This window comes from Pipra filicauda, unplaced genomic scaffold, assembly GCF_003945595.2.
Source record: "Pipra filicauda isolate LSUMZ 115617 unplaced genomic scaffold, ASM394559v2 scaffold556_size476704_pilon, whole genome shotgun sequence".
NCBI classification, from domain to species: domain Eukaryota; kingdom Metazoa; phylum Chordata; class Aves; order Passeriformes; family Pipridae; genus Pipra; species Pipra filicauda.
Window position 1 is genome coordinate 145,216 of NW_024104705.1, and position 18,344 is coordinate 163,559.

General features: G+C 58.3%; 1 protein-coding gene across 1 annotated transcript in view; it reads right to left on the reverse strand.

The window, feature by feature from the left end:
- Positions 1–7,530: 7,530 nt before the first annotated feature.
- The window catches only part of SMARCC1 (SWI/SNF related, matrix associated, actin dependent regulator of chromatin subfamily c member 1), a 62,281-nt gene continuing 51,467 nt past the window's right edge, over positions 7,531–18,344 (reverse strand). Inside the window, exons 26-28 of the mRNA XM_027711548.2 lie at positions 17,689–17,947; positions 10,969–11,142; positions 7,531–9,245 (exon numbers count right to left, since the gene is read on the reverse strand). Of these exons, the coding sequence (XP_027567349.1) occupies positions 9,160–9,245; positions 10,969–11,142; positions 17,689–17,947 (519 nt within the window). The 3' untranslated portion in view covers positions 7,531–9,159. The remainder of the gene's footprint in view (positions 9,246–10,968; positions 11,143–17,688; positions 17,948–18,344) is intronic.

An 18,344-nucleotide genomic window follows, 5' to 3' on the forward strand; every position in this document is an offset into this window, starting at 1 on the left:
CAGGGGATGTGGGCAGGGGGTACAGGCAGGGGATGAGGGCAGGGGTACAGGCAGGGGATGAGGGTAGGGGGCTGCTCCCACCAGTGGCTCAGCCGGGACGTGTGTGCAGGAGAGCGGCGGCTCCTCGGCTGTCCCAGCACCCCGGGCTCCATGGATACCCCATCCCCCAGGGATACCCATCCCCCAGGGATACCCCGTCCCCATGGACACCTCATCCCCCACGGCCGAGCTCCCGGCTGGCTGAGGCTTCCCAAGGTCACCGTGTGCCCTTGGATACCTCCACCTGCAGCACAGGAATGTGCCCGTCATGGCTGCTCCCCCATCCTGCATCCCACGTCAGGCATTCCACATCCTGCATCAGGCATCCTGCACCGAGCATCCCAAATCCTGCATTGGACATCCCACATCCCACACTGGACATCCCACATCGGGCATCCCACATTCTGCATCCTGCACTGGGCATCCCACAACCTGCATCCTGCATCCCAAATCCTGCATCCCACGTCCCACATCAGGCAGTCCATAACCCGTGTCAAATACCCCACATCCCGTATTCCACATCAGGCATTCCACATCCCAAATCCTGCATCCTGCATCAGCCATCCCACCCCCACATCCCAAATCCTGCACCCACATCAGCCATCCCACCCCCACATCCCAAATCCTGCATCCTGCATCAGCCATCCCACCCCCACATCCCAAATCCCACCCCAGTGAGGGATGCTTGGGCAGGGCCGGGGGGGGCAGCGGGTGCTCCCTGGGGATCCCATTTCGGTGCCCCCCGTGTGGGTCCCACATCAGCTGGGCCGTGACCCCCCCGGTCCCTCCCTGCCCCCCCCCATCCTGCTCCAAGGGGCCCCTGTGTGTGCAGGGCTCGGGGCCTGGGCTGGGGGGGCCACCGGGGATGGGGGTCCCCTCTCCCCCCCAGTTCCTGGCCGGGCTCCGTGAGCCGGGAACAAGCCCCGCTCTGTCCCTCTCAAAGGGGGATTGAAGGGGCTGCACCTGCTTAGTATTCCCCAGGCTTCCGCCCCTGGATGCGTTTCCAAGGGGACGGGCCGAGGGGCCGCCGGGATGGAGGGGGGACACGGCTGTGACGGCCGGGAAAGGGTTGGGAAGAGGCAGCGGGGTCCCACAGGATGGGGGGTCCCTGGGTCAGGTCCCCACTGTGGCAGCAGGAGGCCGAGGGAAGGCGGGTGGGATCTGGGATGGGGATGGGATGGAGGCGGGTGGGATCTGGGATGGGGATGGGATGGAGGTGAGTGGAATCCAGGATGGGGATGGGATGGAGGTGGGTGGGATCTGGGATGGGGATGGGATGGAGGCGGGTGGGATCTGGGATGGGATGGGATGGAGGCGGGTGGGATCTGGGATGGGGATGGGATGGAGGTGAGTGGAATCCTGGATGGGGATGGGATGGAGGTGAGTGGAATCCAGGATGAGGATGGGATGGAGGCAGGTGGGATCTGGGATGGGATGGGATGGAGGCGGGTGGGATCCTGGATGGGGATGGGATGGAGCCCGGGCAGGGCAGCAGCCCATGGAAACTTCCAGCACCTGCAGTAACTGCTGGGGGCAGGAAGCTGGGGGGGCTGGCAGGGACCCCTGGGCCCACCGGGGCCAAGCCTGGAGCCGCCCGGGATCCCACCCTGGACACCTCCATGGCCGGAGGCTCCCCCAGCCCCGGGACCGCCCGTGCCGTGTCCTGAGCACCGGCTCCTCCTCTCCGTGGGGCCCATGTCCCACTCCAGCCCCGGGACACCCCATCCAGGGGCACCCCCCATCCCAAGGGACCCCTCCCATCCCAAGGGACCCCTCCCATCCCAAGGGACCCCTCCCACACTCCCTGGTGTCCCCTCAGGTACCGACCCCCGAGGCTCCAGCGTCACCCCGGGGTGCTGAGCCATGGGAGGAGGGACCTTGTGCTGGATCCCACGGGATCCCCAGGGGAAAAGGGGGTGTTGGCACCCCCCACCCCACCCCACTGGATGCTCCCCCCAGTCCCAGGGGATGGTGCCCTCCACAGACTCCCTTCCATGGGAAGAGCCCCCACCTCCTGCACAGGCTCCATTCCCATCCCTGTGCCCATCCCTGTCCCAGATCAGGGACCCCCAGACATCCATCCGGGTGGGCAAGGGGGGACCGAGGGTCTGGCCCCCCTCGGTGGGCAGAGCTCACAGGGAGGGTGGGGGTGCTGTGCCCTGGGCAGGGACACCCCGGCAGGGAGCAGTTCTGGAGCCTCCCCATCCGTGTCAGTGCCCAAATCCGGGAGCAGCCGAGCCCAGCGTGGGGGCAGAGCCACATCCCACCACATTCCTACAAACCTGCCTTGGACTTGGCTTCGGCAGCAGCGGAGGGTTGGATGAGGGGCAGCAGGGACTGACAGACAGGCAGACAGACAGGCAGACAGTGATGGCTCTTTGGCCTCCAAGGAGAAATCTGGCACCAACTCCCTCTGCTCCGGAAGAACCGGCGGCTGCTCTGAGTTCGTGTTTTCCTGGGAGAGTTACTCAAAATATTAAAGGTAAATTAAAAGATCTGGAATTGCAGCCAGTGTTTGGGGCATTTCCAGAGCAAATCGGTGTGAGCTCTGTCTGTCCATCCTGTGAGCTGGGGAGGGATCTCATCCCAAATCCCTTCCCTGCCCTGTTCAGCGATGGGAGCGGAGCTTGCTCATGGATCCCCCTACTGTGGGGTCCCCAAAAACCCATGGGAGGGGCTTTGCTCCCCCATTCCTGCCTCATGCCAGCGCCAGGCTTTGGCTGCCCATGCCATGCAGAGCCTCAGCTCAGTCCCACATCCCAGCTCATCCAGCTGGCAGGTCCTGGAGCCTCCCGGAGGCCATGGAACGGCCCCACACCAGCACCTTCCTCCTCCCATCCTGCACCCACAGGGGCACCACCGGGAGCAGGTGCCAGGCTGGGCTGTGGCCCTGGACCCCACGGGGATGGACGGACAGACAGAGGCTGAGGGGAGGAGGCACAGATGGGCTCTGATTCCCACCTTCCCAGTTCCTTCCCATCAGCTGAGCTCTGGGAATCACCTCATCCCACACCCAGTGATGATCCCCACGGACATCACCCCTGGATAATGGGGGGGGCGATGGCAGGGGCAGGATGAGCCTGAGCCCAGGGCCGAGCCCAGCTCAGCCAGGCGGGGTTTTAGGGCTGGCTTTGCCCTGGATCAGGGCTGGCACCGCCCGGGCTGGCTCCGAGGTGACGAGCCCTGATGTGACACCGAGCGCTGGAGGAGCCGCAGCCGCGAGACTCGGCATCGACCTTCAGCCTCCCCCTGCTCAGCCCGAGAACATCCCACCCCTTCCTGCAGGGAGCAAATTCCCCCCCACGGATCCGTCACACGCCGAGCTGCTCCCGACACCCGGCTGAGCCGAAAACTGCCGGAATTCCAAGTCCTCCAAGCAGGAGCCGCGCTTTGGATGGCACGAGCAGCTCGGGGGAGGACGCTGGAGGCACAAAGACCCGGATCCACAGGCTCTGCATGCCCCGTGCTGCTGGAGCCGGGATCTTCCCAAAAAACCCTCCTGACCTGCCCAGGGAGTGGTGCCTTTGGCTCGGGGAGGGGGCAGAGTCCCGGTGTCCGAGGGGTCCCTGGCTGTGCCCCAGCTCCTGCTCTCCCCCACACGGCCATTCCCGAGCCACGGAGCCCTGTGGCTGCACAGGGAAAGGGTGGGAGAGGTTTAATAATCACCTGTCACAGCTCTGAGCTGCAAAGAGCGAGGAAAACCCTGAGGAAAGCGGGACCGAGAGGCTCCGGGGAGAAGAGACGGCGGGAGCTGCATCCCGAGGGTGTCCCAAGAAGGAAGCACTGCATCCCAAGGGTGTCCCAGGAATGAAGCACTGCATCCCAAGGGTGTCCCAGGAATGAAACACTGCATCCCAAGGACAGAGCACTGCATCCAAGGACACACCACAGCACCTGCCAGCTGCATCCAACACCTTTTGTGTCTGTGAACGTGCCCAGCCTGCACAGGGGTGACAAATAAAACTGTCACAGACCGGGATAAGTCACCCTGAGCACCAGCACCATTCCCACACCTTCCTCCTTCCCAGCCAGAGAATCTGGTTTAGTACTTGTGATTTTGCCAAGAGGGCACTAAAGGCCCTTCAGAGAAGCTTTTTATCTTTGGGGCTTTGCTTTCATTACTGCTGGAAATCCGGGTGAATCAAAAGCAGCTGTTTCACAGTCAGGACAAGGAGTGAAGACACCACGTTATCCCACTGAAATGAAGGAAAAAGGCTTGGGAAGAGCAGAGGAGCTGAGCCCTGGTGTGCCCGGAGCAGGGAACACCCCCCTCATCCCTCCCACCACGGGTCAGGGGTGCTCAGTCACCACCAAGGCTCCGGCTCTGGGATATCTGGAGGAGGGAACCCAAAACTGGAGCAGCAGAACCAAACCTGCAGGTCACCCAAATCCATCCGAGCATCCTCCGAGGGCTGCGCCGGCTCCGGATCAGCGGGACCACAATGTCCTGGTCCCCAGTGCTGGGAGGGAGCCGTGGAACGGATCCTGCAGGGAGCTGGTGGCTCTCCCAGCAGCACACAGACGGGTGCTCAGCGAGGAGCTGCCCCTCAGCTCCCACTGGGCTGATCCTGCCCCAGGGAAGTGGCCACTCCAGATCTTTGCTGGCCAGATCAGCCACATGGAGCCGGATGGGCAACGTCAGTCCTGGCACGTGGGGACCACCAGTCACATCCCAGTGCTGGACTCCTGGGAGCACGCCTGGAAAGCTGCTGGCTTTGATGGACTCTAGGTTCTTTTTATCCCACTGCAACTTGGAAGGACAGAAAATGAGGGATTTAGGGGAAAAAAATTCCCAACAATCCCCCATTGGTTTCCCATTGCAGCCTCCAGGAGACGTCCCGAGGGCTCCCGGGGCTGCTGGAAGGGGGCCCTGTGCCCTGACCCCGGCAGCGTCCCGGGGTGCCAGTGAAAGGGGAAATTCCCAGCCGGGCAGCACAGGCGGCCGGGCAGGAGCTGGAGCAGACAAAGAGCGACTGTTCCTGGAGGGAGCCGGGAAGGGCCGGGAAGGGTCTGGAAGGGACAGCCCTGGCATGGCCCAGCCCTTGGCAGGTCACCCAGAGCCACCCTGTCACCTCTTGTCTGGGGCACGTCTCTTCCTACGGGATTTGGGGGGATTATCCAGGGGATGGGCGCCGGGGTCAGCCTCGTACTGGGTCCTGTAAAACCTCCCAAGGGAGAAAAGGAGCTTCCAGCCTTCCAAATCCTTTGGAATGTTCTCGTGAGACAGGCACGGGGAGGAAAGGACAGCGCTGGGGGACAACGTGCCCACACACACCGGGACACCCCCCACCCTCTGTGTGACCCAAAGGGCATTTGTGGCTGTAAATCAGCCAGAAAAGCACAACCCCCAGCTTTTGGGGCCCCCCGGGACAGCAGGAGGTTTGGTGAGTTACTGGGATGTGGGAAGCAGAGGTGCCAGTGCTGGTTCCCATTCCTGCTGGTTCCCGTTCCCTCCCGCTCCCTGCAGAGCTGAGGAAAGAAACCCCCACGGACCATTCCCCCTGTCCAGCAGTTCTGATCACTGGGATGAAGATGCAAACCCTGCCCAGCTGTGTGTGTTAGTGGGAGGGACAGGGAATTTTCCGGAGCAGGCAGAAGGGCTCATCCCAGGCAGGTAATTCCCTTTATCCTGATGACACCTTGGATTCAAATGACCCCCCTGCAGTTCTGGAGCACACACTGAGCCACTTTGGAGCCCTGTCCTAAACCCACCTTCAAGTCGATGTATCCATTCCAAAAAGCTGTGAACAGGAAGGAATTCACTCCCTAACCCACTCTGAGATCCAGCAGCGACCCCAGCCCTCATCCCATTCCCAGCCCAACTGTGGGGATCCCAACACCCACAGCAGGGTCAGAATTCCAGAATGGTTTGAGTGGGAAGGGACCTTAAAGCTCAACCAGTGCCACCCCTGCCATGGGCAGGGACACCTTCCACTAGCCCAGGTTGCTCCAACCTGTCCTTGGACACTCCCAGGGATCCAGGGGCAGCCACAGCTTCTCTGGTAAATCTATTCCTGTCCCTCCCCACCCTCACAGCCAAAAATTCCTTCCCAATATCCCATCTAAACTTATCCTCTTTCAGCTTGAAGCCATTCCCTGTGTGCTGTCCCTCCATCCCTTGTCCCCAGTCCCTCTCCAGCTCTCCTGGAGCCCCTTTAGGCCCTGCCAGGGGCTCTCAGCTCTCCCTGGAGCCTTCTCTTCTCCAGGGGAACCCCCCCAGCTCTCCCAGCCTGGCTCCAGAGCAGAGGGGCTCCGGCTCCAGCCCTGGCAGCATCTCCGGGGCCTCCTCTGGACTCTCTCCAGCAGCTCCACGTTGTTGTTCCCAGGGCTGGAGCAGCTCTGCAGGGGGGGCTCAGCTGAGACAGGGGCAGAATCTCCCCCTGCCCCTCTGTGGGATCAGCCCAGGGCACGGGGAGGGTTCTGGGCTGGGGCAGGTCCAGCCTCTCACCCACCAGCATTCCTGGAACTGGTTTCCCAAAGCTCCTCCAAACCTCTGCTCCCTCACTCCCAGCACTGCCCAGCCCAGTTCAGCCTCAGCAGCCGCTGCAACCACAAAGCTTTGGAGGCTGTAAATAGAAAAAACTGTGAAAAAATTGTCATTGTGATTTACCACATTCTGTGCATCCCTCAGGAAAAACGTCTTCAGGCTGAGAGGAGGGAAAATAACCATTGCTGGCCCTGTCACAGGTGGCAAGGGTGAGATCCCAAGGCACAAGCCTTGCTGGAATGCAAAGATCCAAGAGCTCCCTCCCTCTCCTCCTTGCCCTGTGTGGGAGCAGCACTGAGGAGCCCACTGAGGGAATGTTCAGCAGGAGACTCCAGGCCATCCAAGGAGGAATTTCCAGTTGGGGATGGGGCTTCTGTGGGGTGTCCTGGACCCAGGGGTTTTCCTTCTCAGGGAATTGGGGACTGTGGGCATTATGGGATCCTGGAAAGTGGTGCTTCTTCTTCCAAGGGAAAGGCTCTCCCTGGGTGAAGCAGCAGGAATGACTGGAATATAATCCAGCCTGGATTCTGGTTGCAGTTTAATCAAAAAGGAAAACCCTCCTGGCAGCTCCAGAGCCCGGCAGGAGAGGAGGGAAGAGCATCAGAATGAACCCATTAGAGGAGTGGGTGGAGGAGCAGTGGGACCCCTCCAGGTCAGTGAGCCCAACCCTCTCCCCTTCCAACCTGCCACTTCAGAGCTCTCCTTTCAAGTGTGATCCAACTGGGAGCACGAGCCGGAGCCAGCGGGAAAGCAGGAATCAAACAGCCACGATCCTGCCGGGCCTGGGCTGCTGCTGCACCTCATCTGCATTCATTAGGCTCTGAAAGCCTGAACAGCCTTTCCAAGGCAGCAACTCTGAGTGTGTGAAGAGCCTTCCCTTCCCTGCGTGGCGTCGGTGTCTCCTCCAAGCTCAGGCTTTGTGGTTGTTCCACAGCCCCGGATCACCCCAATTCCCAGCTCATCCTGCACACAGAGGCAAAGGAGACTCCACAAACTCCACAAGCTTTGTACAAAAACCGCTTTTTTTTGCTTTTATTTCACAAAATTGGGTGGCTGCTGCAGGAATCAAACGGGCCCTATACAGAGATCAGGTGAAAAAGTCGGCACAAGGATTATTTATACAGAAACAAAACAGTGTCGGGGTCCAGGTCCTCGGCAGGATCAGCACTAGGACAGTAAAAAATAGTCTCCCCCTGGATCCCTGGTATTGATCACGCTAAAAACAACCTGAGGTTACTCTAAACTGGACTAAGGGCTGCCCCAGGAATCCCATGCTCACCCAAAGACCCTGGAGGGGAAGGAAGCCTTGGACTGGGAGGGGAGGCGGGCGGGCCCCGCTCCCTGCGAGGCACCGCGGAGTCTGGGCTGGGAGCACCCGGCAAAGCCTTTCCTGGTAAATGGTGGAAGCGGTTCTGGAGGCTCCAGAATTTTTGGGAGCCTCCCTCCAGCCCATCCTCACCCCCCCCCCCAGGGCCAAAAGCCACCCTTCCAATCCAGGAGCAGCCTCGGGCCCTCGGCAGGGAACCCCAAACCCTCCCGGGGCAGGACGAGGGCGGAGAACCCGAACCACAGGCAGAGAAGGATTTTTTGCAGGATTTTTCTCCCAAGTTTTGGCAGCCTGGAGGTCTCACCAGGCGCTCCCAGCTCTGCCTGGTGAGGCTGTTCCCTCCCCAGCCTCCAGCCCCGTGGGAGGTGACCCCAGCTGTCCCCAGCTCCGCTGCCCGCCCCGGCTGTCCGCAGGAGGTAGTTCTGGCATTCCCATCCCAGCCATCCCAACCCAATCCCAAATTCTAGCACTTCTTCGCTACCTACTTTATCTTTTTTTTTTTTCCTGTTTTCTTCATTTTAAAAAGTACAAAGTATATGCTCCAAAAAGAGGGACTAAAAATGGGGGTTTATTCCTCAGTTGGCTACGGCACCGAACTACTCAGAGGGAAGGTCCAACTACCACCTCCAAAGGCAAAGGAAAGGTAAAAACTGGAGCAAGAAAACTCCTACCATTGAGTGGTTTTATTCCAATTGATTCACTCCTGGCTTCATTCACATGGATCAATATTTCCTGTAATAAGTTAGCGGGGCAGCCCCAGCCGTCAGGACCAGATACCCCGAGGGAACACGGCTGCCATTCCTGCCCCTCCCTGCTCCCGCACGCCCTGCTTCTCCTGCTCTGCTCCAAGCACTGGTTTGGCATCTCAGCTCGGTGCTTTGCTCTACCCAGAGACCCCAAAACACTAAATCACCCCAGAGTGGGCTCGTGCCACGTCCTAAAGCTCAGCTCCTGCCCCCACCCTAAAACCTGGATTATTTTACCCTTCCCGGGAGAAGCCAAAGCTCAAAGCACCAAGAGGAAGGAAACCAGCGTGGAGCTCTGCAAGGCAAGCAGGCCAAAGGGGAAAGGACTTCCCACCAGCAACATGGAGGCACTCCTGGCATCCCTGATCTCCAGCTTTCCCAAGGGAATGCCAAGGCCTGCCGGGTTCCGAGCGGTGGGGAGGGGGAATGTGTGTGTGTAAATCACACCCACGCGACGGGGAGAGGAGGTGAGACCCCCCCAGGGACAGAAGGGAGCTGAGGAATTCCTTTTTGGTCACCACTGTGTTGCTGTGGAAGCTCCTTCCCTCTTCCTTGGCTGCTTAGGGAGCGGCTGAGGCCGGGGGGGCTCCGGCCGGAGGGGGGGTCACTCCTTCCGCGGGCGGCGGGGGCTGCGCCGGGGGGGGATCTGCAACAGAGCACAGGACACACCGTGAGCAGGACACAGGGGAGCTGCAGGGGGAGCAGGGACCCCCCAGCCCTGCCCAGGGGCCTCCATGCCCTGCAGACACGGCTGTCCCACGGGAATTCCGGCAGCCGGGACTGTGTCGGGAACGGCTCCCGCCCTGCGGGGTCACCTGCGGCCCCACTGCACCTCCGGGGTCACCTGCGGCCCCACTGCACCTCCAGGGTCACCTGCAGCCCCACTGCACCTCCGGGGTCACCTGCGGCCCCACAGCACCTCCAGGGTCACCTGCAGCCCCACAGCACTCCGGGGTGACCTGCAGCCCCACTGCACCTCCGGGGTGACCTGCGGCCCCACTGCACTCTGGGGTGACCTTCCACCACGTGCAATCCGGGAGAGAGGAAAACATTCCCCGTTTGCACAGACAAGGTGCCAGGGGTGCAGCTCAGCAGCTGGCAAAGTTCAGGCCAGGCAACTTCCAGGGCTGGAACTGGCACCTCTGCCCTCCCAGCTCCGCCCTCGGCCCCAACTGCAGCTCTTTTGGGGTCCAAATAGATGGAACAGCAGATTTGACACAAACAGAGCCCGCACTCCCCTCTGGAGGGTGGAGGTAGGTTAAAAAGCAGAGGAATCCAGGGATGCAGCGAGAGGAGGGAAGAAAGCAGGGATAGGAAAGGGCAGCTTTGTGCCCAGAGAGGAGACACTAATGGAACATGACTGACTTGTTTAGTAGGGGAGAAAAAAAGGAGAAATTAAGATAAGGGAAGAGAGCAAACAGGAATACAACCTGACATGAGATATTCCCAGTGGTAGAGGCTCAGGAAAAAGGAAGGAAAACTAAGTAAAGCTGGAGGAGGAGAAGAATTAGAGCAAAAATAGCATCAGCTGGAGTATTTCCCACCAGGGCTGGTGAACACCAGTGAGTCAGAGCTCCTGCAGCTCCAGCCACAACGAGATGGGCTTTTCCCAGTGACTTTTTGGGAGAGTGATCCCAATTCCTGCTCCTCTGGGGACAGTCACACTGAGTGTTCCTGGGGTGCAGATTCCTGTGCTGAAGCAGAGCAGCAGCTGAGCCCAGGGGGGAATTAATAATGGCCAATTTATTGAGGGATCCCTGACTGAGAATTCCTCAGTAATTCCTCCCTGTGCCAGCTTGTCTTTTGCCTTCTGGCTTTGGCCACATTCTCACACTCACTCAAACAACACCCACACTGGGGCTCCTGACTCAGCTGCTTTTTTGGCTGCCATAAATCAACTTCATTTTTGGAGGTGTAGCTTTTACACTGGGAATGTTCCTCACATGGTTTATCTTCTGCCTCCTCCTAATCAGGACATCCCTGTTCCAACTTCGGGATGCCAGGTTTTTAGTAAGGAATTATTGAACTGGTTTCTATTCTGATATCTTTGATATTTGAGGATTTATGGTGAATTCCTGACTCTCCACTGAGCCAGGAGAGGTTTTTGATCATCACTACTGAGCCTCAGTATCATTATAAATAAAAGAAGGGATGTTATAAATAAAATAAAGGACAATGGAGTGTGTTTGGATGCCCAGAGGGGAGAGGAGCACTTAAAGCTTCAAGCACATCCCTGGCACCCGTCAGGGCTGGCAGCGCGCACAGATCCCGCTATTCCCACAGGAAATACAGGGGTTTCCACTAAAAATCCCTTCCCCAGAGACAGAGGAGCCCCAGCAGGAGCAGCCCGAGGGTGGGCCTGCACTTACACATGCCGTTGGGAGCTGCCAGGGGCACCCGAGGTCCGATGAGGTTCCCGGCCATGGGCGCCATCCCGGGTGGGGGGGCCCCCCCGGCAGGGTGCAGGTTGGCTGACACACTTGGCATCATCCGGCCTGGCAGGGGCTGCCCGGGGAGCATCGACCCTGGCCCTGGCATCTGACCTGGGAGGGGAGGGAGAGACACGATGGTGAGACCCTGGGAGCGGTGGGAAGGGAAAACCAGAGCGAGGGGCAGCTCCAAACACCCAGGAAATGCCTCTTCGACCCCAAAGGCAACACGCCCTCCCCCCAGGAAGGGCCACGGGGCACTGGGCATCTCCTGGGAACGCTGGCACAAGTGGGAGTAACACAGTCAAAGCCAGCATTGGCAGTGACCCCCCACCAAAAGGCACCGGATGGAATCCAAAGAGTGGGACACAAACGGCCCGGGATAAGCAGGCACCGAAGGAGCACCTGGTGGGAAGGAGCAGCCACGAAGCCTCACGGACTAATTCAGTGGGAGAACTGAAATGATGCAGCTGGAAATTGGGCTGCATGGGAATTCCTACCATTATCCCCCTGTTTTGCTGTGAGGGAAGATTCCAGCACTCCTGCTCCCAAAGCAGCTCCGCAGGAGACCTTCCTGTTCCAGCTGCACAAGGAACTGCTGGAATCACCTGTCTTTGAACACCTCCAACAACCGGGAGTGATGCCTTAAAACCTCATTTGAGAGATGATTTTGCATAATCCAATTACATCTCCTTGTACACACTCCCGTGCAGGGACAGTACTTTGGTTGGAAAGCGGCGATTGGACTAAACTGGGATTAAACACGGGGGAATTCCTGCCACCACCACGGCAAAACCAAAGTCCTGTTTCTACAGACATGGGGGTTTTTTTCTGTTTTAGAGAGTAACTGCTCCAAGACAGTGGCTCAAGCAGAAAATGTGGAAGTGTGACCTACATAGGGGAGAGAGCTTAGAACAGCAGCCGCGGGAAGAGATAAAGGCAAAAGGTTCAATAAAACGAGATTTAAGAGACTAAAAAAAACCCTTCCCACGTTAGAGACCAGGGAGGTTCCTGTCGCTCCAAAGGATTCCACTGCTACCAAACTGCAGCTCCACATTCCAGGGAAACGGATGAGGAACCACTTTTAAAGGCTCTCCAAGGTATTTATCTCTATCAAACGAGCCTCTCCCTCTATTAAATCAGCTCCTCGAGGGGCACTGGAGTGATAAACAGCTTTAGGGGTTGTCTCGCTGGAGCAGTGATGCACAGGGCTTGGAGCTGATCCAAACCCTCCTGCACCTCTCCCTGCTCCCCCCTCCCAGGGAAGACCTGCAGGCCCAGCCAGTGCCCCTGAAGGCAGACAGGACTGGGGGCAGGATTTGGGAGGGAGCAGCCGCTGCTCCGAGGAGATGCTGCTCTGAGGGGACGTGCCTGGCTGACATCCCACTCTCCCACCACTCAGTGAGCTGCTGCCCAGCCCTGGGCAGGAAGGAGCAGCCAGCAGCTCCAGGGAATGCCTGCTGGCTCCATGCAAAGCCCAAGGTGTGCTCCTTCCCACCGGGAACACGGCTCACAAGAGCCAGGATTCATGGAATCCCAGATGGGCTCGGGCTGGAAGGGACCTTAAAGCTCATCCCGCTGCAGCCCCTGCCACGGGCACTGACATTCCAGCAGTGAATCCATCCATCCTCCCCTCCACCCTCCCTGGGCAGGGAGGGTGAATAATTAGGCCCAGGGACAGGGAGTGGGACTAACCAAGCCCAGGGACTCCCGTGCCGAGGGAGCTGAGCGGCTGCGGGGCCCCCACGCCCCCCCCTCCCCATTCCCGGCCTCCCGGGGCCCCCACGCCCCCACCTCCCCATTCCCGGCCTCCCGGGGCCCCCACGCCCCCCCCTCCCCATTCCCGGCCCCCCGGGGTCCCCACGCTCCCCCTCCCCATTCCCGGCCTCCTGGGAAGCACGTAGGGAAGCACAGAGGATGGGAGAGACTGCCTGGGGAAGCTGCTGGAAGCACAGAGGATGGGAGAGACCGCCTGGGGAAGCTGCTGGGGGTGTTCCAGTGGCGAGGGTGGCACTGGGACCCTCAAATATTCAGGGATCTGCAGTAAAACCCCCCCTGGGAGGAGCTGGGAGCAGCTCAGCCCTCGGAGGAGCTCACGGACAGGGAGATGGAGACTGGAGTCACCCCAGCATCACCCACAGCCTCAGTGCAACCACTGCCCCCCGGCTCATTTATTCACTATTTTAGTCTGTAAATATTATAACATACAAAACATGTACTATTTTTATTTACCATTCCAGCCAAACCCACCAGATCCGGCCTATTCCTGCCCCTCTTGCCCCGGCAGGTTTTCACAGAGTAAAACTACACCAGGAGAACCCAACGTGGTGCCAACATTTGTGTGTCACCAACCACCCTCACACCTCCAAAGCCACAGCTACACACGGGTTCCAACGCTGTGGATCAGCTGCAATCCCATTCACCGCCCGGACAACTCGGATTTCCTGTCATGCCACTGCTCCTGCACCTCTCCAGCCTGCGAGCTCTGCACGCAGAGGAGCCTGAGCAGGGATTCCTTCCCCTCTGCCATCTCTAGATGCCATTTCAGATCCTCTCCTCACCCTGTTCCCCACCATCTCCTCAGCTCTCGTCAGTCACTCTAAGGACATGGGACGTGGCGCTCTGTTCACGGTCTGCTGCACCCACAGCCGCTCTGCCTGCCGCTTATTGAGGTCACAAACCCGTTTGAAAACATCACTGAGGACCAAGGGAGAGCCTGGAGTGAACCCAGGCAGTGAGCAGGAACCTGTGCAGGTATTTCCATGCCAGCCTGCCCTGGGGGCTGTGCTGGGCAGGCTGCCCTCGGGGCTCCTCAGGCACTGCTCAGCTGCTGGGGGGGTTCTGAACGGGGCACTTCTTCTCCCAGAGCTGCTGCACAGACCAAAGGGAAGCAGCTCATCCACACCTCCAGTCACAACTTCACCCCTGAAGGAGGAACAACACTGTGGGATTCACCACTGAGGTCTCTGAACTGGCCACCTCAGAGAGCAGGTTGTGACTGGGGAGAAGGTGAGACCTTGGGGAAAGAAACGGCTCCTTCTTCTTCCAAAAGCACTGGGAAGCTGCACACCAAGGAATTCCTCCCTGGGAGGGGGGCAGGCCCTGGAACGGGGCTGTGGCTGCCCCACCCCTGGAAGTGTCCAAGGCCAGGCTGGACAGGGCTTGGAGCAACCTGGGCTAGTGGGAGGTGTCCCAGCCCATGGCAGGGGTGGCACTGGATGAGCTTTAAGGTCCCAACCCCAACAATTCTGGGATTCTGTGATCTCCCCACGCCCTCCACATTTTGGCACCTCCACCAAGGCTGCAGGAGCCCCACGGGCAGACCCACAGTGAGGGAACTCACAGGTGTGGGGTCAACGAGGTGAAGTTCCCCAGTTTGTTCCAAAGGATCCCAAATTAGCAACTGAGCAGCAGAAATTGCTCCTGAGCTGTGTATGCACAGGTCTGTCAGGAGAATATTGGACTGTTAATGCTCCAAGACTCACAAGTACAGTAAATACACCACAACACCACAACTGCCCTAGAAATGTCAGAGGAGGGAAACTGTGCAGAACACAGGAGTAGTTCTGTGGGATTTCCCACAAATTCAACACGACCAACAGGATGAGATAAAGGATTATTTTTTAATGTATATATGGGGGGTGTACATGAAGTGCTACTGCTGAGAGTGCCAGTGTGGCAGTGAGATTTCTGGAGGTGCCTCCATGGAATGAACATTTCCAGAGATTTGCCCTGTGAGGATGAAGAGTTCACAGAATCCCACACTCACTGATATTGGAAAAAGCCCCCCTGTGCCCGATGCCCACCTCATCCCCCAGCCCAGAGCACTGAGTGCCACAGCCAGTCCTTCCTGGGACACCTCCAGGGCTGGGCACTCCAAACCTCCCTGGGCAGCCCCTGCCAAGGCCTCACCACCCTTTCCAGGGAGAAATTCCTCCTGATGTCCAGTCTGACCTTCCCCTGGCACAGCTTGAGACTTTTCTCAAGGGAAGCCAAACTCTGGGCATCTTGACCTGCCTGAAGAGAAAAGCAGGTCCCTGGGAGTGAGGATCTCCAGGATCTGCAGGATCCCCAGGGTACAAATCCCGCTCCCAGGACTGGCTCAGGGTTCAGGTGCTGAACCTGAGGAAATGGTGGACTTGGCCATTTTCCCTCCCTGCCCTCAAGTTACACCAACTCCACTGTGCAGCCAAAGAGCTTCGGCACCCGTGGATTTCCCAAGCATTCCCAACAAACTTCCACTGCAGAACTCAAGGAAACAAGACTCTTTTGCTCTCTAAGCAAGACCAGCTGGGATGTGGTTGCAGACACAGAGGGGTTTGCTTCCAACTCTGAAAGGGCCTCAAATTCTTCCCTTCACAAAAGTATCAAACCAGAAAACTGCCAGGCCAGGTGGAGGGGACAGTCCTACTCCTGGAGGTGTCTGGGATGAGACAGCACCAGAGGCTTCACTGCTGTGGGAGCCAGGAGTGCTGAGCCTCATCCATCACTCTGCTGCCCCCGATCAGGGGAGGTGCTGGTGGAAAAGTCAATCTATTGACCAGTTTTAATCAAATGTGAGGCAGAGAGGCACTGACTAATTAACACAGACCCCCACTCCCTGACACGCTGAGAGGGAGCACTGGGGCTTCAGAGCCTGGGTGGGGCTGCACTAATAAGGTGTGATGTGAGCCAGGGCTGTGAATGTATTAGAAACAGAGTTTTCCTGGTCCCCCAGTGGATACAACAATGCATTTCATGCTGTTCCACCTCCAGGCTCAGCAGCAGCGTGTCAGTGAGAGCTGTCCATGACAGGCCACCATTCCCCCCTTAAATCTGTTCTCAATTCCCCCTTTTTCCATTCCACAGGTTCTTTCTTCCCTCCACTGCCACGTGAGCAGCCCTGGGTTGTCGCTGCACCCCCCACCAGACACACAGAGGTGTGATATTACTGGAATCTAAACCAGACTGCATTTCAGCACATCCCAGTTCAACTGCAGCAATAACCAAACCAGCTCCAACCAGTCTCAGCATTTTTTGTCCACAACAAAGTCAGGAACCCACCAACCCTTAAAACCAGAGTGAACTGGAGCATTTCCATCACAAGACAACTCCCACGGTCCTGCCCAATTAGCCCAATTAACATCACAACATCTGCTGAGTGACTCCAGTTGTCCTGCTGTGGACATCCAGCTGGATCAGGTGCCTCCCATTTTCCTGGTCACCTGCCCTTCCTGCTGTTTTCCTGTGCCCTTCTGCTCTTTCCCAACCCAAACCCTTCACACAGGGCTTTTCCCAAGAGGAAAACTCAACCTCCTGTAGCTTCCTGTTGCCATGTCCTATTTTGATCATGATACCCCAAACTCTTCAGCTTCTTCAGAGGATCACTGAGGCTGGAGAAGCCCTCCCAGCCCGTGGATCCCCCCTGTGCCCCATCCCCACCTTGTCCCCAGCCCAGAGCACTGAGTGCCACGGCCAGGCCTTCCTGGGACACCTCCAGGGCTGGGCACTGCAAACCTCCCTGGGCAGCCCCTGCCAATGTCTATCACCCTTTCTGTGAAGAAATTCCTCATAAAAGAAGGAATAGCAGCAGCCTAGGCTAATTCTTCCCCAAGATTTTTGGCTAATAACCACTGGGATCTTGTTCCAGAGCAGTGGTTGGTCAGGCAGCTGAGGACTGACAACAGCTCTTCTCCTTGGCTGTGCTCCACTCACACCACCAGGTCACCACGTGCCAGACAGTGTCAGCTGATTTTAAACTACCATTTCAACAACATCACCACCTGACCTCTCCACCTTCTGGAATCAGGAGTATCTCCACCTCTGGAGACACCCAACCCCCGTGAGGACAAGTCCCTTGCCACAGGATCCAACTGGTCCTGCTCCAAGCAGGAGGCTGGATCAGAGACTTCCAGGTGACCCCTGACAAACATGGTCCTGTGCCTCCCAGCTGGCACCAAACACATCCAAGGAGGACACAGGAACCTCTCACAGCTGGGTGTCCTGCAAAGGAAGTTCCTTACGGAGCTTCCTGCCTCTGCCTCTTGTTCCAGTCCTTGCCCTTAATTTTTCTCCATGGCTTGGTGTGCCATGAACTGGAAAATTTGAGGAATGATTGTTTTTGAAGGAGCACCTCTGCTCAGATCACCGGGTATAAAACAAGTCTAAGGAAACAAAAACAACCTAAAATAGTCTGAAGTGATATTTAGGGGTTGCTTTGTCTTTTTACTTTACAGCCTGACTGTGTCCAGGCACTGGGACTTCCAGCCCTGCTGGACAATCTGCTCCAGGGCTGACGACCCTCACAGGGAAACCAAGTGTTTTCCTGCGGCCGGATGGCATTTTCCATGGTTTAGTTTGTGCCCACTGCCCCCCACTCTGGCACTGGGCACTGCTGGGGAGAGCCTGGGGCTCTCTCCTTCCCTGCTTTTGGGGTTCACACCCATCCATAAGAAACCTCCTCCCCAAACTCCATCCACACCTCTGGAACGGGGGTAAAAGCTCCAAAACGAAGGTGAGAAGAAGCACAGCTCCCCTTTGCAGCCAGCTGTCTGTGTGTGACAGCAGCAGCACTGTAACCCAGCCACAGAGACCACCCACCCCAGCTGGCAGCACCTCTCCCTCGGGGCTCAGATCCCAGACAGTGATCACCTGCAGGAATGCCCTCCCTGCAGCTCTTACCTGGCTGGGGCGGGTGAGGAGGTGGCATCTGGTGGTGCATCATGGGGTAGGGCGGGGGCTGCTGGTGGGGCAGCAGCCCTGGGTGTGCCCCAGCCCCGAGGGGGTTCATGCCAGGCCCGCTGGGGTGCTGGTGGGGCTGCTGGGGGTTCTGGCTGTGCTGCTGCTCCATCTGCTGCCGGGCCCTCAGCTCCGCGTACTTGAGCTGCTCCATGTGGAAGTTCTGGCGCTCCGTCAGCAGCTGCTGCCTCTGCTGCTCCAGCTGCACAGGGACAGGGGAGAGGCAAAGGGAGGCTGAGAACGGGCATCTCAACAGGTTTGTGCAGAACACAGAACGGCTGGGGCTGGAAGGGACCGTGCAGCTCACCTCGTTCCACCCACACCAAAATCAAAATCAGCATCAACGACAATCCTATTGATACCTGCAGCTGGTTTGGGTGAAGGCTCCAGACCATCTTCCAGCTGGAACAGATGAACTCACCTTGTTTTGTCCTACAATCTCCCGGTTATTGTAACTGTTACTACAACACAACTCGTTCCTCGGTGAGCACCACAGAGAATTCAGCCCTAACACAGCTCTAGGAGAAACTGGGGGGGGTTTCTCTCAGTCTTCTGCATGTTGGAATGAGGGAGAACAGGAAATTTAAGAGATTTTCTGG